We start from the raw sequence: 25,453 nt of genomic DNA on the forward strand, positions 1-25,453 counted from the left end.
CAACTGGAATGGATGAATGTCCCTAGAAACATCTTTGTTTAATTTACCCAGATCTTCTTCAGGCTCATGCACATGCCCTCCTCTGGGGGGGGACAGACAAGGATTGATGTGTGCTTTGTGACGAGGACTCCTTTTTGTTTTCTCACTAACTAGGCAGATAGTTTCTCTTATGCTCTTAATTATTAGTTCAGCAGGAGAGTTCAGTGAATGTTTATTTTCCTCAAGCTATCTAAGTCATTCTCAGCTTTGATTTGCATCAACCAAAACCTCTCAAATTAAACAAAACCTGAAGCCAGACTTAATTGTCTGAGTCCCTGGAGTCACATGAATAACACCACAATGCATTTAGCTCTTTCCAGAAGAACTAATGTTATTCTAAGAATCTACAAAGAAGGTCAAAACACATACAAGACTATTTTGAACTTGATTGAACCAACAGGTTAAGTCTTGAGCCAGGTCTGAATCTTGGGTTTTGGATCAAAACTGTCCCTCCTGCTGTGCCCTGCTTTTCCACAGGACACTCCTCCAGCTCTACAGGTGGGTAGGATGAGAGACCTGTTGCTCCCTTCTAAAAGGGCAGAACGTCTGGTCTCGCTCTGGCAGTTTTCACAAAGAAATTTCAACTAACAGTGAAATTAAGAGAAACACCCCACTACTCTCCTCCCCCATGCTTGAGCTTCATCACTAGCTCAGCTCATCTTATATTCACACAGTATAGCCTGCATTAAACAAAAAATAAAATCTGAACACACAAGCACACACACAGTTAAATTTTACCCAGCTTTTAGGTATTTCTTTTCTTTCTTCCTTCCTTCCTTCCTTCCTTCCTTCCTTCCTTTCTTTCTTTCTTTCTTTCTTTCTTTCTTTCTTTCTTTCTTTCTTTCTTTCTTTCTTTCTTTCTTTCTTTCTTTCTTTCTTTCTTTCTTTCTTTCTTTCTCTCTCTCTCTCTCTCTCTCTCTCTCTCTCTCTTTCTCTCTTTCTTTCTTTTTCTTTCTTATAACCCTTTTAAATTTGGCTTTGTCCTTGCAAATTCAGAATAAATTTGGTTATTGTGTCCCACCCTCTTTTTGTGAGTTTTGGAGATATTGAAATAAAATTTTCTCATCTGCTTTCTGTTTGTTTGGTTGGTCTTGTGGATAAATAATCTGTATCAAAACAATGATATTCTTCATAGCCACAGAAACAGAGGAAAATTAAAAGGATTTTTCTATCCCCAAAGAGCTAAAATAACTGGTGTGTTCTTCTACAACTCCAGGTTTCCTTGGCAATGTGTTTTTTTACATTGTGCTTTGGTTTTTTGGTGATGAAGGTTATCCAGTGTTATTAGGAATCCCAGGACATGGGTTAAAAGCCAAACTCAGGTTTGCCTTTAGGTTTTCTGAAATAGAATATAAATTTAACTTCTCAGTTTGAGGGACTCTGTAGAGACACCGTGAAGAGGAATGACTTGGGAAGGTTTACAGGGGATGTGCACTGGCCGGACTGAAGGCAACAGCAGCCTAGTGCCAGGCATGGGCTGGAGCCAAAGGCACTGCAGAGCCCTGCCCTGCCTCTCTCTTTGGCAAGAGCTGACACTACCTCCAGTGAAAAGTCTTCTGAGGTGGAAATGCCAAAGTGAAGACACCTCAGATCTGCATCCACCCTCCACCTCATGTGTCTTCTCACCAACGAGGCACTCGTTTTACTCTCAAAGGACTGCCATCACCTTCTGTCCTCCAGCAAAGCTCAGCACAGGCTGGGTGAATAATTCAACATAAAGCTGGCATAAATCTCAACAGAAGAAATATTTTTTATCTTTAACCATTTACTCCCACTAGGAATAATGGCAGTTCTTTTACATTTACATATAACTCTTTTTTGTTTGTTTACTTTGATTTTTTTTGTCTCTTTGTCGTGGCACCTGCATAGCAGAAATCTTTACAGTTCATTACAGAAATTTGCCCCTCTCTCTGCTCCTCCTTATATTTACCCCGCTGCCTCTGAGGACTAGCAAACAACACCCCCAAGGTCAAGAGAGAGTAAGGTGTTACCCTTTTATGACGGATTATAGAAATAACAAACATGCCTGACAGTTTTATACAGCTGCTAGAACGGGTTTAGTTTTCAACAAATGAAGAATTTCCTCTTTTTTTTTTCTCTTTTGTATATTAATTACATTTTACAAATTTTGTTCTTCCCCCTTTGCTTTTTCCCCCCTTTTCTTTCTTTCTTTTTTACTTTTTTCCCTCTTTTTTTTTTTTCCTCTTTTATTTTTTTTACAGCAAAAGGATCAGTCACCAACATGTCCACTGAAAAGTCCGGGTTAGCAGAGTTTGGCTGTCATCTGGTCCGACTGTTTGAGGATCTCGGTGTTGTACAGGTCTAGAGCGTGGTTCACGCGGATGATCTCGCTGTTGGTGAGCTTCAGGCGGTGCTTGAGCATACAAGAGAACAGATCCAGCTGGGGCTTCCCTGGGGCCACGGGAGGCGCCAGTCTATTGATTCGGTCCCGAATATCCAGCAGCAAGAGCATGACGGAGGAGGACGAGTAGAACTGCCCACCTTGCGTGTACGACTGGTTGACCTGCTGCACGGCACTGCGCAGGAGGTCGGCGTTAAAGCGCAGGCTGTAGCCGTACACCTGCACATCCGAGATCTTGATGTAGAACTGGCGCTTGGTGGGGTCGGAAAGGTCCACGGGCCCTTGGCCAGTCTCGTTACGCAGCAGGGAGGGCAGCCGAGTCCGGCTGCGTAGGTAGATGTGGACGGTCTCGAAAAAGGTTTTCCACCGGTTGCCCAGTAGCAGGGTCCAGTTGTAGCACTGGCTGTTTTGGAGGCGGATTTTCTCCCAGCGTGGGTAGCCGTACTCCCCAAAGGGCATGTTCCAGCCCTCGGAGTGACTCCCACTGAACGGGTTGACGTAGACAAAGAACATAGGGTCCAGGCTGCTGTTGCGCATCTGGCAGATTCGCATGGAGATCCCAATCACCATGTGGATGAAGTCCATCCGGTTCTTGTTGCTCTTCAAGGTGAGGGACATGCGCTTGCGCCACCTGGGGTCAAAGAAGGTGTCCAGGCGGATCTCGTTGCTGATGAAGGTGGTGTGCACGTACAGGCGAGAGTCCATTTTCTGCAGCAGGTACTTCAGCTCCAGGTCCTGGAAGTCCAAGTCCGTCTCAAAGCTGATGAACTGCTCGCTCCGCTCCGAGTCTACGTTCTGAGGCTCGCAGCGACCCCGGTAAAGCTTATAGCCCTTGTTGCATGAGCCACACAGAGAGATGTTGGCAAGGCTGCACATAGCACAGCTGTTGTTGCCCCCGATGATGCAGGGGATGGGGCGCTGGCACAGGCTGGTGCCACCGTGGCAAACGCAGCTCCGTTGGCTTTCCAGAAAGGTCCCCCAGAACCCATTCTCATTGCAGTACAGCAGGGACTGGACCCGGGTAAGCCATTCCTGTATTGTCCTGCAGGTGGGAAGAAGAAAGGATTAGCACCATAGAGCCTCCCAGAGCCTATGGGGTTGACATCTTTCTAAGTCCACAGTGCCTTTTAGGGATATTTCTGAGGTGGAGCTTTTATAACACTGATGCCCTGCTGTGGCATTTGGGAGCCATCCCAGGCTCACTCTTACATCTGCCGCTTACTCCTTCCATGGAGAAGAGAAGCCCTCTACGAAATAGCCATAAATCAGGACTGATCATTTTTCTCTGCACGCTGCTCTAAGAGCTGAGACTGGCTCAGCCTTCTCCCGAGGCTCTCATCAGCATGGTGGTGAGAAAGTTCAGCCATGGGAGGGGAGCTGATCAAGCTGTGCCAGAGGCTGAGGTGTGTTCAGGTATTGCAGGTCAGCATAACTCCTAGGCTGGTGGTAGGCAACAACCCCTCTCCATACCCCAGATAATTTCCCCCACTTCCCAAAATAGATTGTAATGGGATAAGGCAACCTCTGCTCATGGTGCAGAGTGCAAAAACATCAGCAAAGAGCATGGAAGTCAGGATGCATGGTGACAAAGCTGCTCAAACAGCTTCTCCTTTAAGAAACCTTGTGCTAATTAACCTCCTGTTACAGCTTCTCCCCTTAACAAGCAGCCACACTTGCTCACTTCCAGGCCCCACCACTCCCATAATTGCTCTACCAGCACCCTCACCTCTACGTCCCATGGCCCTGGAACGGCGCTGAAGGAACGACACCGTAACCCACGCTCTCTTTTCGTACCACCGCCTTGCAAGGTTGCCTTGCTGCCCCCTCGTCCCCCCCTCCCCGGGGGATCTCAGCACAGCGACTCCTTTCTCCGCAGCCTCCAGCAGAACCCAGCCGCCCGCTCCCTCCCCTCTGCCTCCCCCCCAGCTAATGAATACTTCATTGTCTCCTCTGGGCAAAAAGTTCTTGGTAGCGCCGCAGTGAGAGGACTGGCTAATGACAAATTAGGATTCAGTCCCTGTAGAACGGGAGGAGTGATTATGGACAGAGGCTCTCAGAGCTGGATTAGTGAAATTCATGGCACCTGCATCGCCTGACCTCCGAATAATCATTAAGCTGTAGGCTGTATCAAAGAAGGCATTAAATGATACAGCAGCAACGAACAGCAAGATGATTAGGGGGAGGGAGGGAGTGGAGGGATGAAAGTATAAAACAGAGGAAAGCACTGGAAGGAAAAAAATAATCAAGGAGCAGAAGCAAAAAGGGTAGGGGAAGAAAGAGGGGAAAATGTGCAGGTAAAAGGAAGAATGAGTGAAAAATGCAGTAGGCAGGAGGCTTAGGGATGAAAAAGGTGAAAACTGGAACAATAGCAATAAGGGAAAGACAGAGAAATGGCAAGAAAGAAAAAAAAAAAAGCAGAAAGAAAACTGGTAAAAGCATAATAAGGAAAAGAAAGAAGTGAATTTATCACAAAAACACTGATGTCTTGGATGTAGGAAGGGGCAATTTTCATGTTCCTCCTGCGGTACAGGGCTGTCAGGGTCACTCTCCTATATTCACAACTAGCAGGAGCTCTCCCAGCAGTGCAAAAGAAAAGGGGGGCAGGGGGCTCTGAGCAAGGCACCTCCAGAAGTGTCTGCTGTAGTGGGAGGTGGTGACAGCCCCGCCTGGTCCCCAGCAATGGGCAGGGGACGCTCTTGGCTTCTAGGACAGCTCTGCTTTGGAGGGAGGGGCAGGGAACAGCACAGAGTGACTGCAAAATGTGCTGCTGACAGCAACAAGCACTCTCAAAACCATCTCCTGGGGATTGAGTTTGATTTCTGCTCATAGGTGAATTTTTGGCCACTTTTTCTGCAATAAAAAATAATTTAAAAATCTATCCTATTTAAGCCTTGCAGCTCTTGTTTGGAAAGCCAGCTAAATGTTCTTGAGTTTAGCAAGACGTGCAGATCCCAGGCTTCGTTCCTTCTGAGCTCTCTCCTGTGAGCCCACCTTGGTTCCCCTGTGCACATGAAAGCTTCGCTCTTTGCTTCTAACCACTACTCTAAGCACGAAGCTGAGGGATGATGTGCAAGTGGAGGATGAACTAAAACCAAAGCAGGTCCCCAGTGTATGCACACTGGCTGCCTGGGCTTGCTGTGGTTGTGAGAACTGCTGAAGGCAAGCACAAGGTGCCTGCAGGTTGCTCTTCCCATGGTTGGGCTTGGTGACAACAACTGAACACATCACAATTCCAGCTCTGTGCAAGTGAATGCAACTCTCCTGATTTCCTTACACCACTGCTCATGCTCAGGATTCCCAACATATTTTGACAGTGTTGGTTTGAAGCTTTCTGACACAAGTTTTATATCTTGATAATGCCATTGAGTTCATGGGATAAAGACTGCCAGGTTGTACAGCAGGGGACACTATAAAAATTGGAGTAAGATGACCACATCCTAGTCCAGCTGGTGTGTTCTGCCTCAGGAAAGGAAAGAATCCTTGGCTTATATTAGCTGCTGGTAGAGCAAAACAAGAAAGGATTCTCAGCAGCTATCTTGCAATTGAAGCTAGTCATTTTTTCTATTCCTTAGATTAACTTGGTGGAGAAAGGATGGAAGGAGCTTTGGAGAAGGAAGTGTTTTGTGTGTGTGTGCATGTCATAGCATTCAGCAAAGACACAAGTAGGACAAAAATGAAAAAAGAACTACCCACCATCTGCTGATGGTGGCAATAAAGGATGTAATTAAACGAAAATGCAGAATCCAGGGCAGAGCTGGGCATTGGCTACAAACATGACAATGGGAAGTGTGATAGACTGAGAGGAAAAGTGGTATAAATTACCACGTTTTATCTTGCAACTGGGACAGGATAAGAATATACGCAGGACCAGTCACAGCCCTTTGGCTGACAGGAGGAAACTTCTTAAAACACATGCCCTTGTGGCTCAGGTTCATGTGAATATAACCAAGAGAAGTCAGGGAAGAGGGAAGCTGAAAAGAGCCCCTGTTTAAAAGCTGAATGCCAGTAGCAGAATAGCCATTGATCTCTATTTTTATTATTTTCTCTTTCATTAAGGAGTCATTAGTTTCTCTTTCTCCTCCTTAACATCATTGCAAAAGATATTTTGCTTAATGTTTGCTTCCTCTGCTAGTTCAAAGTATAAAGTAATAGAGCATGTGCAATTAAAAAAGGAAAACTATGTCTTCAGAGGTCACTGGTAAGCAATTTCACGTTCAACTTTAATATCTGATATTCCAATCTCAAATGATATAAAATGACATCCAGACAGAGCTGTGAGTGAGTGTTATATTGCAATGGTTTCCTGCTGTTGCTCACTGGAGTTACACAATGCTGGGAACTGGGAGCCACATAATCCTGCAGAGCTCTTTCACCATTTAAAACCATTTAAATCTCTTGTGACCCCCACTGAAAAAAGAAAAAAAAAATATTTTGCAGGCCATTTTGGGGCTTTCTGATCAGAAATGGAGGTCAGGTTATACAGAAGGTGATGAATAATTTTATTTCTTTCTGACTTGTCATTCTTCAGGATTAATCAGGTCTGGGGAGGGAAAGAAGTTGGTGGGTGTCCCTGAGACAAAGATGCAGCTTTGCTGTACAGGGATCTGAGCTGATCAGAAAACCAAACCAAACAAATCAACCAAGCAACCAAAAAAAAAAAAATCCCAAAATAAACAAAGCAAACAAACAACAACAAAAACAAACAAACAAATGCTACTACCACAACAACAACAATAATAATAATTAAAAAAAAAAAAACAAAAAACAGCAAAACCCAACAACAACAACAACAAAAAAAAAACACCATCCAGCAGAAGAGGTTCTTTTTTTTCCTTTTCTTCTTTTTTTTCTTTTTCCTTTTTCCTTTTCTTTTTTAATTGCAAGAACAAAGGTAGGAATTTAATGGGTTTTCCTTTGCAAACTCACCTTTCCTTTTCCAGCCAGCACTAGCTCCTGTGGAGATACCTTTGGGCTTTCTGTGTGGAGCAGTGAAGTAAACATTGCTATTTTCATTCTCAGCAGCTGGGAGATGTATTGTTAACTAATGACAATATGGCTGGAGCCCAGAACATGTATCAGTCCCCCTCCTTTGGGTGTTATTTATATTTTATATCCCGAATTTTAAAATACAACTATAGGTGCTCATTCAAGGTTGAAGCTTTAACAACTGAGGAGTGGTTTCTTTTTTTTTAAACCAACAAACTTGCCTGCAAAGAGGTGCTTTTAAGCAAAAGCAGTGCAGAGTAAATATATATATATATTTGTATTTCCTTTTTAGCTGTTACAAAAGGTCATGGAAAATCATCCTAATTGCAAAAATCCCTACTCTCTCTTTCTTTTGGAAACACCACCTCTTCCGTTCCCTGAGGGCAATCAACAGCAGCCCTATTTTATTTATTATTTTTTTTTACGGTGCTTTTGAATATATAATATAGGCTTACTATTATGTGTATTAGAGAGAGAGGCTTGCTCTTAATAGAAGCTTTCCATCCTTTCAAAGCCACTGGCATGCTTGATAAGTGTCTGTCGTTCTGTACGGTAACAATTAGAAAATTAGAGTATTTCCAAGCCCAGTGAAAAGAAGGATGAAATGCATACCTCTTCCACTACCTATCTGTCTGCTGAGCCCCTCCCCTGACTAGCTACAAATGCAGAATGACAAATAAGAAAAGAAATTATACTATGCCTGGTGGTATTGACTTAAACAAATCAAGCACATCAGTCAGTTAAAAACCCAGCTGCCATCATCCATTTTGTCCTCCTTTCTCCAGATTTTATAGTATTAGTTGGAGGCTCCCTTTCTGCCTGGCTGACTTTTTAAAATAGAAGAGAAATGCTAAAGACACATTTATCCGAATGCTTCACTGGATCTCTGCTTGCTGCTGCTTCACGTTGCTGCTGTTATGGCACAGCTCAGAATAATGCCTGGTTGTGCTTGCGGCTTCTCCACCCGTGTGCTTGTTTGAAGAAACTTCGCCATTTGGCAGGAATGGGCCAATTTTAGGAAGTTCTCCAAAGACTTTTTTTCATAATCTCTTAAACTTAATAGATATTTCTCCTCATCCCTAGTAACACCATTGAGTCTTTGTCCAGAGACATGAGAATTCTTGGTAATTAGAGAGACCTTAAGCTTTGGAAGAGTTTCCTGAGCTGCACAGTGATGAAATGAAGACTCAGCATGCTTAGCAGCCAGTGGGCAGGATGATAATAAGACACAACAATCAGCTAATTTTCTCTTAAGAGTGAACATTTATGTAATAAAAGAGCTAAAAAAGATTTCTTCTAAAATACTAAGCTGGCATGACCTTTTCTAGAGAAGCGTGGAAGAAAAGGCACTTGGACCCTTTTTTTTTTTTTTTTTTTTTTCCCCTAAGATTTTCAGTGTTACCTCAATCCAGAAAATGTAGAAAAAAAATAACAAGTAATGTTTATTAAAATCCACAGATGCAGGTGTGGAAAAATGTTCAGAAGCAAACATAAACTCAGCCATAGTGCAGGGCTGAGAGGAGCCAGCAGGAGGTGACTATTGGATATCAATAGCTGCTGTAGCTGTAATGGAAAATCTGCTCCCTCCGTGTACAATAACATCACTAGGCTTCTGGTCAATGCAGGTTTGAAGGTTCACTCTGCATTTTGTAGAAGCTATGTGATATGTTCCAAGTAAAACTAAGGTTTCTTCTTCACTCCGGTTATATTCACAGAGGAGTGCAACCCAAAAATTATCTGGAGCACCTTGTACTCCATATGTCCACCTAAACAAGAAATAGAGGCTTAAAATTTGTCTGTGGTACGTGGTGCCAGACTGCCTAAAAAGGAGATTGGCCTTTTAAAAAATGTCTGGTTGGCTGTTTGATGTCATTTTATCATAGAATCAGAGACTCATATAATCGTATTCTAACAGAACACTACAGAACAATTGGGTGCCTGTCAACTGGGTACACAGAAGGGATGTGGATATGCTTAGAGATGTGATAAAGGTTACTTACCCAATTTCAACCCACTCCCAGAGTTTAGCATTTTCCACCCCTCCACATTAGCACACCCTGTATCAAATCCCTTCAGCTGTAGGGTTTATGTCCATGCAAAGGCTCAGCCCACCACACCGCAGCCATCCCAAAGGAGGAGGGTTACCTTTCTCGAGGCAGCTGGTGGTTAGGGTTGTGCCGACACCGGACACTGAGGCCAAAGAGTTTGCGGGCAGTGCGCTGGATCTTCTGGCGCTGGGCTTCCAGGGAGCTCTGCAGCAGCTTGTAGCGGTTCTGCAGGTCCCAGTCGTTCCCCCAGTGCTGGTGGATGCTCCCAATGGTCAGGAAGTGGTTGCTAGGTAGCCTTTTCATGAAGGATTTAAACTCATCTGGAAGACACGAGAACGTGGAGAACTACAGAGGGATCTGAACCGTGATGAAGTTACAAGGATTTACATCAGCAGGATGGAGAAGCAGCGGTGAGGTGTGAGGTTTGAGGTGCTCTGCTGGAGGAATCTGATGTCCATCAGCTCCCTGCTCTGTCGCTCTGCCCCAGGAAACCCACTGCCTCCATGACTGTTACTGCGGGAAGATGAAACCCCGGGAGCGTCAGGGTGAAACAAAACGGTTAATGTGTACAGGGTGGAGAATAAAAGAGAGCAAGCTCCCTGGAGCATGGGATTATAGTCTAGGGGTTACGAACAAAAAGCAGGGAGCTGTAATCATTGTCAGCTAAAGAGTTCTCATTTAAATTGTTTTTCAGCTGCTTCTAAAATGCCATTTGTTGTTGAAGTCAAATCACTTTGGCTGTGTCATTAATAAAAAAAGAGGGGAAGAAAGCTTAAGAAAATCCCCACAGGAAGGGTTTGGATTGTGTGAAAACGTCCCGCTTTGTCATTTTTTAAAAAGAGCCTTCTGATTTTATATTTGAAGTTAAATGAGTTGCTTTATGTAACAATGAAAACAAAATAAAATAGTTTGAGGGGCTAGTCGGAAAAAAAATGTGACAATTTTAGCCAAGGGAAAAAATCTAATGGATCCAAAAAATGTTGTTAAATGTTGTTTTGTGATCACTTTATTTCTGTTTGATTTTGCTTTACAATAATAATAATAACAATAAAGCCTTTATGTAGGGTTTGGGTTTTTCTTCCCATAACAGAACAGAAAATCTGATACTATTTCTGTTTATGACCATCCCTTTCTTTCTAACTGAGAAGAATAGTTTGCTTAGGATCTGATTACTGGGCTGGGACATCCTCATGTAGAACAGACAGATGGTTCCAACTTTCTCAATAGAAACTAACCCAATTTTTGATACCAGAAAACTGTGTTTGACACACTGGGACCTTGAGAAACTCGAGGAGTGGGCCAACACAAACCTCATAAAGTGCAATAAAAAAAAGCAGAGAGCTCTGCACCAGGGCAGAACAACCCCACGCAGCAGCACAAGCTTGGAAGCAGCCAGCAGAGCTGGAAGTGCCTTGGGGTTATGGGGGACACCATGCTGAAGGTGGGTCAACGTTGTGTTCTCCCTGCCAATACAGAAAACTGCATCCTGGGCTACCTCCAGATTGAAGGACGTTAATATTCCCTGTTTCTTGGCTCTACTGAGGCTGCACCTGCGTTTCTCTGCCCAGCTTTGGACACCCAATTAAAGAGGTCTGTTGAGAAACTGGGAAGGGTAGAGCTGAGGGCTACAGAGATGGTCAGGGGTCTGGAGAACGAGTCCCCTGAGGTCAGGTGGAGGGATCTGCACTTGTTTAATCTGGTGAAGGAGAAGCCAAGGGGCAATCTAATTACAGCCTACAACTGCTCAGAAGGTAGTTACAAACGTGAAAGAGAGAGTCTTATTAGAGACAGATGATATAACAAGGAGTAATAGACACGGGCTACAGCTTGAGAAGTTCAGGTTATTTGCTGGAAAACTTCACTTGGAGGTAATGCAGTACTGGGACAGGCTGACCAGAGATGTTGAAGAATCCATCATTTTAGACTGCTAGACAAAACCACAGCTGACCTGATCTAGTTCTGGTGATGATCCTGCTTCTGGTGGGAAGCTGGACCAGAGCCCCCCCCCAAACCCACAATGTACTCAAAGAGAAATGTAGCCTTCTTTTCCTGTAAGTTATAAATATTATTTTTCTTCCTTTCCTCATTTAAATTTGTTTTTCCTTCATCTCATTTTTCAGAAGAAAAAGAGGAAAAATAAAAAAGGCAAAAAAGAAAGCTTGAAAAGGCAGTCGTCTTCTAAAAAGGAGAAATTTTCCACAGAAATATTGGAGAAAATCAAAGCAGATAATTTAGAACCTATCGTACAAACCTCATATACCTGAATTTATGACTATATATATTTGCATAACAGATTTCTTATTATTCAACAATCTGCAGTTCATGCTTAACTGCTTAACAAAGAATATCTATGCATTAGTTGGTAGGATTGTTATATAGATGGTAAATGGATGTTCATGTTTTACTCATCACACAGTGAAACTGAGCACCTAATAAAAATAATTATCATCATTGCACTATCAAGATCCACAGGACATCTGCTTGTCTCCTTTCTTCCCCAAAGATAACTGGGAGATGTTTTTTTAATCATCTCAGGTTTTCACTCTATCAGTAATGCTGCTTTCAGTGCCCTTCTCCTCCCCAAAAATGATTCTCTCCTGTGCAGTGGTCCTCTGAAACTATCATCATGTATAATTGCTTCTGTTGACCATGCTGATTACTCCTGGTACCTTTCAGCAGTAAAAGCCTTGCATTTGCTTCCCGCCCCTTATAAATCAATTTCCTCAAAAGCCTGTTTGTGCAAAAGACCAAGCTTTTTTTTTCCCTCTGATGATGAATGTGCTACATTTTTCATAGAGACGGGCGAGGGAGAAATTTCAGTGCAGTGTGCACATTTTGATACTGCAGTGCAACGTTGGGGGAAAAACAAATGAGCAAAGAAATCTGGCAAAATAACAGCTGAATGGAGTTGTTTTTAAAAAAGGGAAGGGAAAAAAAAAAAAAAAAAAAAAAGGAAAGAAAATACTTTCCAAAAAAGTATTTCTTCATATTTTATTTATATTATAACTATCCCTGAAGGCCCTAACCAAGACTGCATTGTGCTAAGCCTTGTACTTTTCTGGGAATAGTCCATTCTTAACCCATAGCATTTCCAATTAACTAATAAGGCTGTTTGCATTCGTTCTTATTTTATTTTCTCTGCACAGAAAATGTGGCCGATGGCTAGGACTACGTCTCCCAGAAAGCACCACGGCCCTTCTTTTTGCTGAGTCACTCCAGGTGGTCTCAGGGCAATGACTCATCATCGCAGGTGGTGCGGGGCAGAGGTCCTGCCTCTGGAGAAGACTGGTGGCATCACAGCAAAACATCTGTTTTGGAGATGAAATTTGCTTTTTTTTTTCAGTGCTTTTCAGTTAAAAAATGACCTTTTCATCAGACAAAAATAGTACTGCAAATACAAACAAACAACAAAAAGCCCCAAACAAATGACTTTTAATCAAAAAGCTGTTTAAAAATCCAGAATCATGGTTCTGATGTAGATTTTTTTTTTTTTTTGGCCAGCCATACTAAAATGCCAAGACAGAAAAAGGTGGTGTTATTGTTCTCAATTTATACATGAGCAATGAAGCACAGGGCTGGGAGAAGCTCCAGAGCTGATTTAAAGCAGCATTAGTTCACTGCAGCCTCCTTGACTTTGAAGATGCTATCCCAAATAACGCCAACCTTTTATTGGTCCCTGCAAGATTTTTTCAAATTGACGTAGGAACCCCACACAGATCAGAAACAGAATATAGATCTTTTAGGCTATCAGCCGCTTCCTGCACAAATGATATTTGCTTTCAGAGCACTCATGTGCCTTTCATCCCTCTTTACTGGAAAAGCCTTCAGATGTCACTAGAGATTTTTCTTCTGTTGTTCATTATGAAGAAAATCCTCCAGTTATTGGGAAATTTTATTAAAACAAAGAAGCAAAACACTAATACTACAGTCTTTTGTGATAGCAACTTTCATCTCAAAGGATAAGTTTGCACATGATGCAACAAAATGATGAATGAGATGCAGCAGCTTTAAACATAAAGATAATCACTCCATCTAGCCCTGAAAAGCCTCCAGCCCTGGGTGGAATATGGCTGTGGCACAGCAGAGAACTGCACTGCAATGTGTCACTTCAACACAGCAAATGAAAAACACCCTCCCCTGTTAAAATCTCAAGGCAAGGGGGACTAAATATAATTATCTACTGTGGACTTTGCTTAGATCAAGTGCAAGAAGTGCCCAGTGTAACAATAAAACAATCACTGTGGGACCGTAATTTTTCTCCCTCCATAGGGCTCTCACCTTCAAAGTGTCTGGGTTACATCCCCTGGAAATGTAAAGGGGTTTGATGAGTGGTGGCCAACATGTGGCTCTTGAGCAGCTCGTGTGAAATTCCCACACCAGAGCCAGCAACAAGTAACCATGCTGGCAGGCACTGCCAATAATTCTGATTTGTGCAGCGCTGCACTAGCAGATGCTCAGTTTCTGGTTTGGCCTGGTGTTCCCACCCTGCCCATAAATTTATAGAACCCCTCAGAAAACCACTGACTTCTTCAGCTAGTGGGCTGCTTCTGGAACTGCCTCAGCCCCGTGACTCCCCACAGTTTGTGTCTTGCAGCTCTCGTCATGATGCTCATCAGCCCTGGGCCAAGGGGTACTGCTCTGACGGTGCTCGTCCAAGCACCAGGCTGACAGTGTGGGTTGGACGTGAGAGCCCATGCGATGACAGACATGCCAACAGGGCCCACACCTCGAAATACAGAGCAGCCCTCAGCAGCCCACTGAGGATATAGCATAGGCCACCTGAGTTCTACCAACTACAGAGCTTATGGTGACCTTCAACATGAAGAAAGAAACTGCTGCTGGGAAGACTTCTGAAGAAACATTGCTCAGTACCTTGGAGTGAGATGGTCCCTTCCTTGCAGACATCTTTCCTAACATGAAGACCTGGAGAGTTATGGCAATAAACATTAAAGAAAAGGTGTTGGGGATTAACTGGCTTACACCAGAGGAGGGAGTCAGTGTGGGGATCAGTCCTTGACCAAGTTTTGCTCAGTGCCACTGTGTCTTCTAGGTTGGCAGACCAATGACTACTATAAAGGAAATGATATGGCAGCACCAATGCTGATGCTTTCTTGTCTCGGACCCTTCTGAGTTTTCTGCGTGGGCAAAGTAGCACACCAACGATGAGTGTTACCAGCATCAAAGTGGAACAACCTCCACTGACACCCCCAGTGTTACACTGGGAGAAAGCAGAGGAAGAAGAGAAACGTTCACACCAACAGCCATCGGCACTGTAGGAGAGAGAAGTCATTTTCCTTTCTCACTATCTCAGATGAGGTGTCATCTGGCCTGTGCTCTCTCTGTGAATTGCCTTTCACCAAAGCAGAATAAATCATTCATGCAAATCTGAAAAGCAATTTCTGCATCATTCATATTGTGGAAGTTTCTCTGTAGGACTATTAAAGAGAGATTCTGAGCTGGTTTGGTCTGAAAAATCAGATTTTTAATCAAAAAAAAAAAAATCCATGGAAAATATCCCCTTATGCATATGCATTGTGTGTGTAATTTTATTTGTACATGTGTGTGTATAACAATCCCTCAAGATCAAGATCATACTTTTGGGCTCAATATCATCCATTTTTTATCCAAACTGTAACATTATACTAGGGAAGGAAAGGATTCTCAACTGGTATAGACTGACAAGTTGTGTTTGAAAGAAATCAATTGGAGAGTGAGTTTTGCTTGGTTACCTGAATTCTCCAGATCTTTATAGGCTTCTGTCCAGGACTTGGCCATGTTTGCTAGCGTGTACTCCATGATCTGGATGTCGGTGATGGGGCAGTTGCACTGCGGGAATTCCTCCGCACACTGGCAGCCGCACTGGCTGTTCCGGCAGATGTACTCCCCCTCGCCATTGCACATGATGTAACTCAAGGCAGACTGGACAAACTTCTCCTGTAGGTACTGGGGGAAGATGATCTGGAGACCTGGCAGAGAAGCAAGAGGCAGGGATGTAGAAAGAAAAAGGAAAAAGGTCATTTCGCATATCTGTTCTTCTGTTCAGAACCTGTTTCATTAACAGCTTGGGAAAGTGATGCTAAGGAATTAAAAGCTGTTGGGAGACTTCTCTCACAGCTGTCATGGGTAAGGAAAATGGAGTAGAAAATATATGCCTCAGGTGCAAGCAATGATTAGCTGGAATCAGATACCCAGTTTTACCCCCTCTTTCCAGTCCTGATCCCAGTACAGTACAAAGCATCTGAGTGCAAAGCCTCCCTTACTGCCAGGTGTTATGTTTTTTTTTTCATACAACCAAGTGCTAGCTCAGAAATGATGAGCAGTACACTGTTCTGAGCTGTTTTAGGAGAGACTAAATAGGTTTGGTACCACAGAAACAAGAAAACTATGCACTGAAAAAGAAAGGAACGGAAAACAGAAGAAAGGAGAATAATATAGGGAGGGATTTCTAAAAGACTCTTGCAGAGTTAAGTGCTCAGCTCCCACAGCATAAATACAGGAGCTGGGTACCTGAGTCTTTCCAGCTCACTCCCTGCTAGGAGGGCTACTTGCCAAATCCTATAAAAGTGCAAATGGATTTAGTGCCAACGATTTCAGTGGTGCTCTGAAGGTTTACATTAGCTGAGAGATCAATCCCCAGGTCTCTTTATCCATAGCGAGTGTTTGTGTATCCATCCATCTGCACAGGCACAAGTGTAGGTGGATGCCTGCTCAGGTACCTGAGGACATAACCGTTTCCCTGTTCTCCCTGTGCATAATGTACATGTTTTCCCATCCTCTCCTCCTCCAGCCTCTGTCTCTGGGCCCCCTACAGACATGGGCCCTTGGGGACGCACAGCTGTTTCCTTGCAGCGGGGACGCTCCGCTTGTCAGCCTCGGTCAGCGTCTGCAGTGCACGAGGCAGAGACAACGACCACGACGAGCCAACCCGCTACGGCAAGCCTGGCCCGTTCACCTCCCTCGTAAACGGCCCGGGGATTTTGGAGAGGCAGAGAGAGGAGTTTACGGCTTGAACAGCAGCGCTGAACTCCAGTGCAATGAAGGCGCGCGGGTCAATTACCCATCTGTTTGTGTTTCTGCAGCACTGAATTACAGGATCCGTTGCTGACAGCTCATTGGAGTGGAATGAAAATAAGACAATAATTCAGAGGATGAGAGCATGCAGAAAGGGCAGGAGGGGCCGTGGTGCTTTCAGGAGTTCAGGCCCATTTCCCTGATGGGGCACGTTCACCTCAGGCAGGAGCGGTGCCCCAGGGGAGCCCGCTTCCCCTTCGCCTTTGTTTTCGGAGAAACACCTTGTCAAGGATGAGGCCCTTCCAGAAGGCCAGGCCTGAGGGGATCAGAGTGTGGTGAAGGTTCAGGGGCTTCCCTCTCCTCTCCCCTCCTGCTCCAGGAGCACTGTGCTGGGTGGCAGCGAGCAGCCCCCTTCTCTGACCTAATTTGCAGCCAAGCACAGAGCAGTGGCTGCCACCAAGCAGGATGAGTGCAGGCTTCACCTGGAGAAGGCACCTGGGACACTTGCACAAGGAGGGATTTCAGGCCTGGTGGCTGGAGGCACTGAGGCTGTGTAGTTCCTGATTTCTGTTGTGGGGAAGGGAGGGCTGAGCATCCCTGCACGTACTGCAGAAATAGTCTGAGAAGTGTCAGGGCAACAGCAGCATTCTGAGGTCCCTTCGATCTTCCTGAGAGGTTTCTCTGTAAGCACCATACCTTTCTTCCTCTTGCTTTCAGGATGGAATAAAACTCAGGGTCTTCTAGGGCTTTATCTGAAGCTAAAAACACAGAGGGATGTGGTTTCTTTTCAAACCTTCACTCTGACATTGGGGATAGGCTTACCTCCAGGGTCCAGGCCTGGAGGATGGAAAGAACGTGCCGAGCTGCTGGAGAACCAACACCTACAGAGCCTGGGCTGCCTGAAGGCTGTGGTGCTCCCTGAGCTCAACACGCTCACTGGAGACAGGGCTGGCCTCCTTGCTGTGCACTGACCCTGTTTATTCATGGTCCGAGTCCCATGAATAAATCTTTCTGCTCTCTGCTTCATGGAGGAGCAACCTGCCCTGGCCCCCGCCTTTGAATATGAAACCCAAATGCCCAGAGGCTCTTCAGCTCACCGTGTTTTCTTCTTTGAATTTTAACTTGGATGACAGCACCTACATGCTGCCTGGTCCCAGCCACAAATGGCACTGGCTTTGGATTTATTTTGTTTCATTTTATTTGAGTGGAAAGGGGTAAAAAAGCAACTAAAGACACAGGAAAAGCACTTCCATTGGAAAGGGTGCATGCTGTGTGCTCCAACACATGCAGAAATATGAATACCCTGTAATCTCCAAAACAAAACATGGTCCCATTGTACACTGCAGAGTGTCTCAAGTGGGTGCTTGTTTTGTGTTTTTGCTTTTGTCCATGAAACTCATGGTTTCTAAAATACTTTTCCAAGATAACCTTCTGTAGTAAGAAATAATTTCACGTTCACGACAGCATAAATGACCCTTCATTTAAGAGACAATCAGACCCCCTGTACACTTAGTACCAATTCAACAAAACACTTATATAAATACTTAACTTTAATCAGGTAAGCAGTTCTACTGAAATCTGTGCAGTTAATTTTAGCATTTAACAAGCAGCACATATTCAAATATGTGCTGAGACCAGGAACACAAGTGACACGCAAATCCAGCTACTCGTCAAAATGTGCATGTGCCTACACCCAACACAGAACCCTAATTTTAAATCTGAAAATGTGCTGTCGGTATTACATGTTATTCAGAGATCCTCCAGCCAAAAATTTCCTTGCAGAAGAAATCAGTGTTAGGTTACTGAAATACTGCCGTGCGTTTTCACATTTGTACATCGACACATACATAAATACCCACACATCTATCACCATCTCCAGTCACAGGCAGACTTACATCAATGCTTCTGTACTGAGCACCCTTGTGACCATATCCTAGCAAGATACTTTACAAGTACCGGGACAGTAGCATTTCACCCAGTCCTTGTGCTCTCCTCCATCATTTTCATGTCAGTCTGCACCATGCACAGAAATATTGCTGACATTGAGCTGATTTCAGCTGTCAGCAAAGTACCTGTGTGTCAGGTACAGTCATTTTTAACATAAGCTTTAGAATCATGAAGTTGTAAGAAGGCTCTACTGTTGGAAACCTCAGTTCTGGCTGCTTCAGTTGCCACCTGTGAAGCAGGAAAGCTGCTGTCTAAAGGACTATCACAGCCTGCAGAGCAGCTTGTAGCCAGCCATGCTAGTCAGGAAGCCTTGCTGCCCTAAGAAAACACCCCATGGAGCTGTTTCATTCTCTAAGAATTTTCTTTCACTATTGCAACCATAAAAAAAAGAAGTTCCTATTTAATCCTTCAGCATTATCTACTGATAAACCTCATCATGGCAACAAAGCAGGGAGGTGACTTGGTCTTAAAGTCTGTGATAGTGGACCAATATCATAGGGTGAACACCACAAGCCAAGACAGGGTGCAAAAGAAATTAGCTCCTTTCTCCACGGTAGCCTCCAGAGCTGACAGTACACAAGAAAGATGTGTGCTGGTGACCAGTGTTAGGGAGAATATCTTAGTTTTGAAGGTAACTTACTGATGAAAAGGGAGAATTTATCCGCTCTGAAGTGTAAAGGTCCTCTTTAGAAATTAAGAAGTGCCAGGTTTGGTAGAGGTTTGGCTTAGAAACCTGCAAGCAGAATAGCTAACAAGGGTACATGTCCTTAACTCAACTAGAAAAACTATTAGAGAGAGATGTTTGGCTTTGGACTGTACATAAAAGGCTTCCTGCATTAAAAGTGGTAAATTTCCCCAGCTCTAAATTAGAGCTATTTAAAACATTTTCCATAGAAGAGTTCTCTGTTGAAAATGCAGTTTCATTGAAGCATTTTGTGAGAACATGTTGACTTCTAAAGCACTTTTGACAGGGAAAGGTCTAAATGTATTTTTCATACTTCCTCATTCTGTTTCGCTGAAAAGCTGAAATGTTTTGTGTTGTCATTACTGCTCTGCCCATCTTGGTGAAGACTTTAATATTAATTGTGATGTGAATTTTAATATTCTATTACCATACTTGATGTAACAAACTACCGATATGCAACATTTCTTGATTAATGTTGCGATGTTTAGAATAGCACAGAAGGACGTTACCTTATTGAAATAGTGCCATGTTGCAATATAGATGTAAATGGTCAGACTGCCCAAGAGGATGCGTCTCTGGAATTTTAATTCCCCAGAACTCCAGAACTTTTCAGAAGCTTGTGGGTTGTTGTTCTTTTTTTTTTTTTTTTTTTTTACTCACATTTTCTAATTTCAGCCCAGGAATGTTTACCAGGAACCAGAAATCCCTATTTCCCACTGGTTGCTGTAGAGTTGTTAGCATCCCCCCCCCCGATTTACTCCTTGCCCAGGCAGCCCCAGCTGAGGAGGATGCAGATGAAGGGACAACTTTGTGCTGGTGTTGGGGATAGGAGGATATGGAGTCTCACCACTGAGACCCTGTTCCACAGCAGGATGCATCACCGCACAGCCCCCTCCATGCTTGAGGCAGGAAAACTTCCTCTAGGCAGTGCTAGGAAGAAGGGGAACCTGAGCTCTGTGACAAATAGACATGTATCTAGACCATAATGCGGGGATCTGATGAAGACGTATGTGCATGCTGGGCCCATAAGGATGCTGGTTTATGAATTAGTAATGCTGCTTTGTCCATGTAACCACAGGCATTGAACCTTGCACTTCCAGGTCAACCCCTTCGTCTCCAGGCTGGCTGACCTTTCTGAACCCTGCTTGCAAGCCTGGCTTGGCTTTGGGTCCAGCCACCACATCTCCTAAAGGGCAGGTCTTTGAAAACATGACTCTCAGGACTGGGCTGCAACAAGCGAGTTCAGAAATAGAAATTCTCCCTGTCATGAAGATGCTGCTCTTTTATTGAGCCGGCCTTGGAGCCAGAGTGACACGGAGGTAGTAACATGGATTTCTGTCAGCAGCTCATGCTTGGCTGCTAATCAGATCAGAGGAGACTTGGTCACGATCCATTACCCACAGCCCTGTGACTAATTCCTAATGAGGCCTCTCAGAGCAGAAGAAGGATCCCGGGTAATTATCCCAAGAACCACACTCCAGATTAGAAAGAAAACACCCAGGTGTAGCTTTAAAGGTCACTTCGTTCTATTAGGAAGAGCTCTTACCTTCCTTCCTTATGTCACCATCTGCCTTGGATTGGATCTAGCCCCTTTCTGCTCTGGGTTATCCCACGGAAGTCCATGAAATCCCAGTCTGGTTGACCTATGAGGTCCTGCAGCAGCAGCCCTTTGTCTGCTGCCATCAGAAATCACAGCCTCATCTGTCTTACCTGCCTTCTCTTTTTCTAAAAAAAAAAATCTCTTTTTTCCCCCACTTCCTCCCTCTCCTTTCCCCTCCCAGCTATCTTGCTTTTTCTCTTCCCTTTTAGGACCAGGTACTGAATAGAGATCTACTGATTTACTTACTTACCAGTTTGTCTGCTTATAAGTCAAGCAGTCTGTCTATTTAGCTCTTCACCTACTTATCTGATGTGTCATCCTTAGGATTTCATTACCAGCAGCCATCATCACAGTATATAAAAAGTCTCAAAATGCTTATTGTTAATTAGGTAAGTACCAGAATTCAGTAATTTAGACAATCACCGGAATAGTGAAAGTAACCTGCCTATTATTTTTAAAGGCAAATAATAAAAACAATAATAATATATCTGCAACATGACTCAGTAAATGAAACCCAGTTTCTGTGAAACCAAGATTAAAACGGCACTTGCCAAATTATACTCAAAGCGGAAGATGTAATGTAGCCTATTCATCTGAAAAATTAAAATTTGTGCAACTACAAGGATTCCAGAAATAAAACCATCTGGGCAAATGAGCAATTAAATCCCACATTTCCTTATTTTGTCAAAAACTTGGGAATAACCTTAGTAAATTACACGCCCAGTGAATTTTCTCCTTCTACTCAAGTTCACTTCTTGCTAACCAGCATGTATTTACTTATTAATTCAGTCATGACCTCTATCTGTTGACTTCTGGACTAGCTCCCCAGCTGGGACCGAAGCCATGGCTTCTAGCCTCCAAATAAAACCTCTGTGACTTTTCCCGAAGATTATGTTCATTAGAGAGTCCCAAAAGCTGATCTGCAAACTTCTTACGCAAATCAGCAATTTGGGAGGGACAAAGAGAGATGTGGGCAGTATGTCCCTTCAATATTAATGGAAAAGGTCACATTTATTTATATCGGCGAATGTATAATACACAGAAATCCACCATAATTCAGTGCAGGGGTAGGAGGGAGCCCAGATTCCTCACTTGAGTCCAGTCTTCAGCTCCTTGTGCCTTTAGCTCAGCCCTGTTGAGCCCTAACCCTGCTGTGCTGAGCATCATGTGAAGCCACCAGAAGCCACTGGTCCTCCTTCAGGGAACTTACAATGCAGATGACAATCCGAGCAAATAAGAGGCGAAAGGGTTAGAAAAAAGGCCACCCATCTCTCATCTCATGCCCCCGCTCCATGCCCTCTGTTACCATCTGCCTCTATCCCGTGACCTACCTTGCAGGTGGAGTTTGCTCTCAGTGCTTTGCAGAAGGACAGAACTCACAGAGTCCAGATTGTCGTAGCTGTTACAGCCCAGGGGGCCAGTCCGAGTTTCTGTTACCTACGGAGGATGTAGAAAAGAGAGAGAGGCGTGTTCTCTTTGATTAAAGCATCATATCTTCCCTAGCCAAGTTCAGACCCATTGTCACCAGCTGATGCAACCCAAAATACATCTTCTGCAATTGGGGAGAAATGCCCCACACTGGACAGACATGGCTAATGCTTGGTGCACTCACAAGCAGGGAAAAATACAGTGAATTGTGCCTGCTTTCTTTATGGTACAACACATTATTCTGGGCTTGGAAATGGGGTCCTACAGATTGATGTTTTTCATAGAGGATCTCCAATGGAGAGCACCAGAAGCCAGTAGAAGAATTATTCCCTGGCTTCTCTTACCAGGCAGCAAGCTGCAGAGATGGATTGCCAACCTGCAATGGCACCTAGTGCTCCCACAGCATATGTGCACACCATCCTCGTGCTAAGGATAGATGGAGGCACAGATGACCTGCAGCACTGCTGCTGTGGTTGTTGCTGTTGGTTTCCAACCATGGAGGAGAGCTGCCCTTCCTGAATGCACAAAGGGCGATTATCTGCTGTCACTGTTTCAATATCTCAATCCGATTTCCCATCCAGGAGGGAACAGACTCAGCCATGAGACACCACAGAACAATAACAAGAGCTGAAACCTTTCAGAAATGGCTAACAATGACGACTCCATCCACATCGCCTTCCCTGGAGTGAACTCTGCAACAATAAAATCCCTTCCCAGTATAGGATGATTGCTTTCAGAGAAGGCAGCCTTTGTCTGCAGAGCCATTTTCCCTATTTTGTATGCTCTGAGCAGCTCCCCCTCCTTCCTGCTCCAACCCCCAAGCTGTCTCTCAGTCCATTTCATTCCAGATGCCTCAGTAATGCCACACTCATTTTTTTCACCTTTTCTTGTAGTGAATTCACCTGAGAGATGTTTAGCTGACTTAGAGCTGCAAGAAGAAAATACTTCTGGGGTACATGAGGTTGCCCAGTTCACAGACCTGCCTTTCCCCTCCAATTTCCATTGCTGATCTGGGTCATTTGTTCCTTCTCTCCTTTCCAGAGGTCACTACCACACACAATGGTATTCTGTCACCTACCCTACAAAACCATCACAATGAATTCCCACATCTTTCCAGACATTACTGGCCCTGGGGAGATCAGTTCTTCTGTAAGGTCCCTGCCAGAACAACTCACCCTAGGGAAATCAGTGTGGGAACAGAACAACTTGTCATCAAGAAAGATATTACACTGAACTGGCGAAGCCCTGTCCCAAGTCCTGACATTATTGGCATGAGAATATGATCCTCTCCCTTCCTGGAGCAAGACACGGTACCTTGATTGCTCCGGTAGAGATCTGGATCTCGTGGAGTCTCCTCATGGTGCCATCACGGTCTACGAAGTAGGAGGAAGCAAGCTGGTGCAAGGCTTCAACGCTCTGGGTGGCGTTTCCTGACTTCCTGTCGAGGCGGCTTTTGTCCATGTACATGGTCAAGGCCTCCTCTCCTGCAGTGGGAAGAAAAGGAGTTGTCAGTAGGGCCCAGGAGGTTGCCGTGTAGGGTCACCTCAATGGGAATGTATGATATTTTGTTTTGCACTGAAAGAAAGAAAAATCTGACACTCAGATGAATCTACCCTTCCTCATCAGGACCAAGGAGCTAGAATATATGAGCCTCCTTCTCTATTCAACCAGTAAGGGTAGATCCAACACACCTGTACAGCAGCTCCACTCAAGTCATCAGATGATGTTTTGGACATTTATTAGTCAGCACAGCTTCACCCCAGCTGCTGGAAAGGATTCAGACCATTCAGCCCACTTGAAGAATGCTCTTCTCTCTGAACAGTACATCTAGAACAGTGCACACCTGGCAGGAGCAGATGCCACTCTTATGCAAGTCTCCACCCTGATTTCTAGAAGGAATAAATGATGATTTAAATTGCAATCAGGACATAGGTACAGAGGTGGGTACAGAAGACAAATGCTAGTTGTACCTCTTCAGCTTCCTGCAGCTATGCAAAAAGGCGAAGGGTGAGTGAAGGGGAGTAAATAAGAAAGTGAAGTTAAACCAAGTCCTCTCTCTGCCCTTTTTTTTTTTTTTTTCTAGTATCTCATTTAGTGAATCTAAGTGGGGACTGAAAAACACTGTGCAAAATAAGGAACAATAAGTGAATTTGAGCCAGTAAACAGAGTCTGAGAGTGAAGCAGTTGGGATCTGTTAGCAGCAGACATCCTGAATATTAGCAGAAACCTGAGTCTAACAAGAGATATATGAAAAGGACACAAAGCTTAGAAGTAATATTTACTTAAAAGTTCAATTTGTGCTATGTGATCTAGATTAAAATCTGGTTCATTCTTAACGTGAGGCTGGCATTAAAAGAGTAAAAATGGAGAACACCCTCCTGCATCCTTAATCCTTAACATGTGAAGCTCTGATTTTAATAAATGAAGAGAATAGACACCGAAGGTAGAAATATGCCTTTTCTACATAGCCTTCTTAATGAGAAAATGATTTGTTCTGATTTGATAGATGAGTACGTTGCCTCTGACAGTAATAGCATGGTCAAAAAAATGCATCACCAGTTTTTAGGCCAAGAATATTTTGCTCCTCAGCATTTTTGTATATTTTTTTTTAGTGAACAAGCACTTACTTTTCTTAGAAATTCCAATTAGCTGAAGTAATTTGATTTGTCCAATTTTTTTTATTGCCTACATGAAAACAAAACCAGAAAAACAAAACAAAACAAAACAATAAAGCAAAACAACACAACAAAATCCCCACACAAGCCTGTAATTCCACCCCCCCCTCCCCCCTTCCATTTCCTGGAAATATTCCAGCTTTTATCTAGAAGCCAAATGTTTGAAAACAAACTAAAAATATTCTGATTAAAAATCAAAATATTTGTATTTTATTTCAGCTTATTCAAGCAATTGGTACATTGAGGATTGTGCCTTTGGCTTTGAGATGAAAAATGGAAATTTTGGGTGCAAAGAAGATACCTTTCATCAAAAGAATTGATCAGTTGAAATCTTTTAATTGGCTTCATAGGAGCTAAGTGGAGAAGCTTGGCATGTAAAACTTTCTGCCTTTAATCTTTAGTAAGAAAAAACATATTATCCTCTGACCACAACCAAAGTTGTATCAGGAACACCATCATCATTATTACTTTACACACACACGCACACAAAAAAAAAAATCCCTGGAAAATGCCCAGCTCTGATTTCCTTTCTTTCTTTCAACATTATTATGCACTGAGCGGCGGCGTACAGAGTCTTTGGCAAGGATCAAGGCTCTGTCACATCCACACACACAGCAGGAAGATGGTTCCTGTCCTGGAGGATTTAAAATCCAAGTATCTGACGAGACACAA

General features: G+C 43.8%; 1 protein-coding gene across 2 annotated transcripts in view; it reads right to left on the minus strand.

The window, feature by feature from the left end:
• Positions 1 to 1,765: 1,765 nt before the first annotated feature.
• Positions 1,766 to 25,453, minus strand: part of BRINP1 (BMP/retinoic acid inducible neural specific 1) — an 85,882-nt gene continuing 62,194 nt past the window's right edge. For both annotated transcript variants that reach the window (XM_027470798.3, XM_027470799.3), the window contains 5 exons: positions 23,421 to 23,590; positions 22,010 to 22,115; positions 15,165 to 15,401; positions 9,533 to 9,755; positions 1,766 to 3,443 (listed from right to left, as the gene is read on the minus strand). In XM_027470798.3, the coding sequence (XP_027326599.1) occupies positions 2,303 to 3,443; positions 9,533 to 9,755; positions 15,165 to 15,401; positions 22,010 to 22,115; positions 23,421 to 23,590 (1,877 nt within the window). In that variant the 3' untranslated portion in view covers positions 1,766 to 2,302. The remainder of the gene's footprint in view (positions 3,444 to 9,532; positions 9,756 to 15,164; positions 15,402 to 22,009; positions 22,116 to 23,420; positions 23,591 to 25,453) is intronic.

This window comes from Anas platyrhynchos, chromosome 18 (assembly GCF_047663525.1).
Source record: "Anas platyrhynchos isolate ZD024472 breed Pekin duck chromosome 18, IASCAAS_PekinDuck_T2T, whole genome shotgun sequence".
Classification (NCBI taxonomy): Eukaryota; Metazoa; Chordata; class Aves; order Anseriformes; family Anatidae; genus Anas; species Anas platyrhynchos.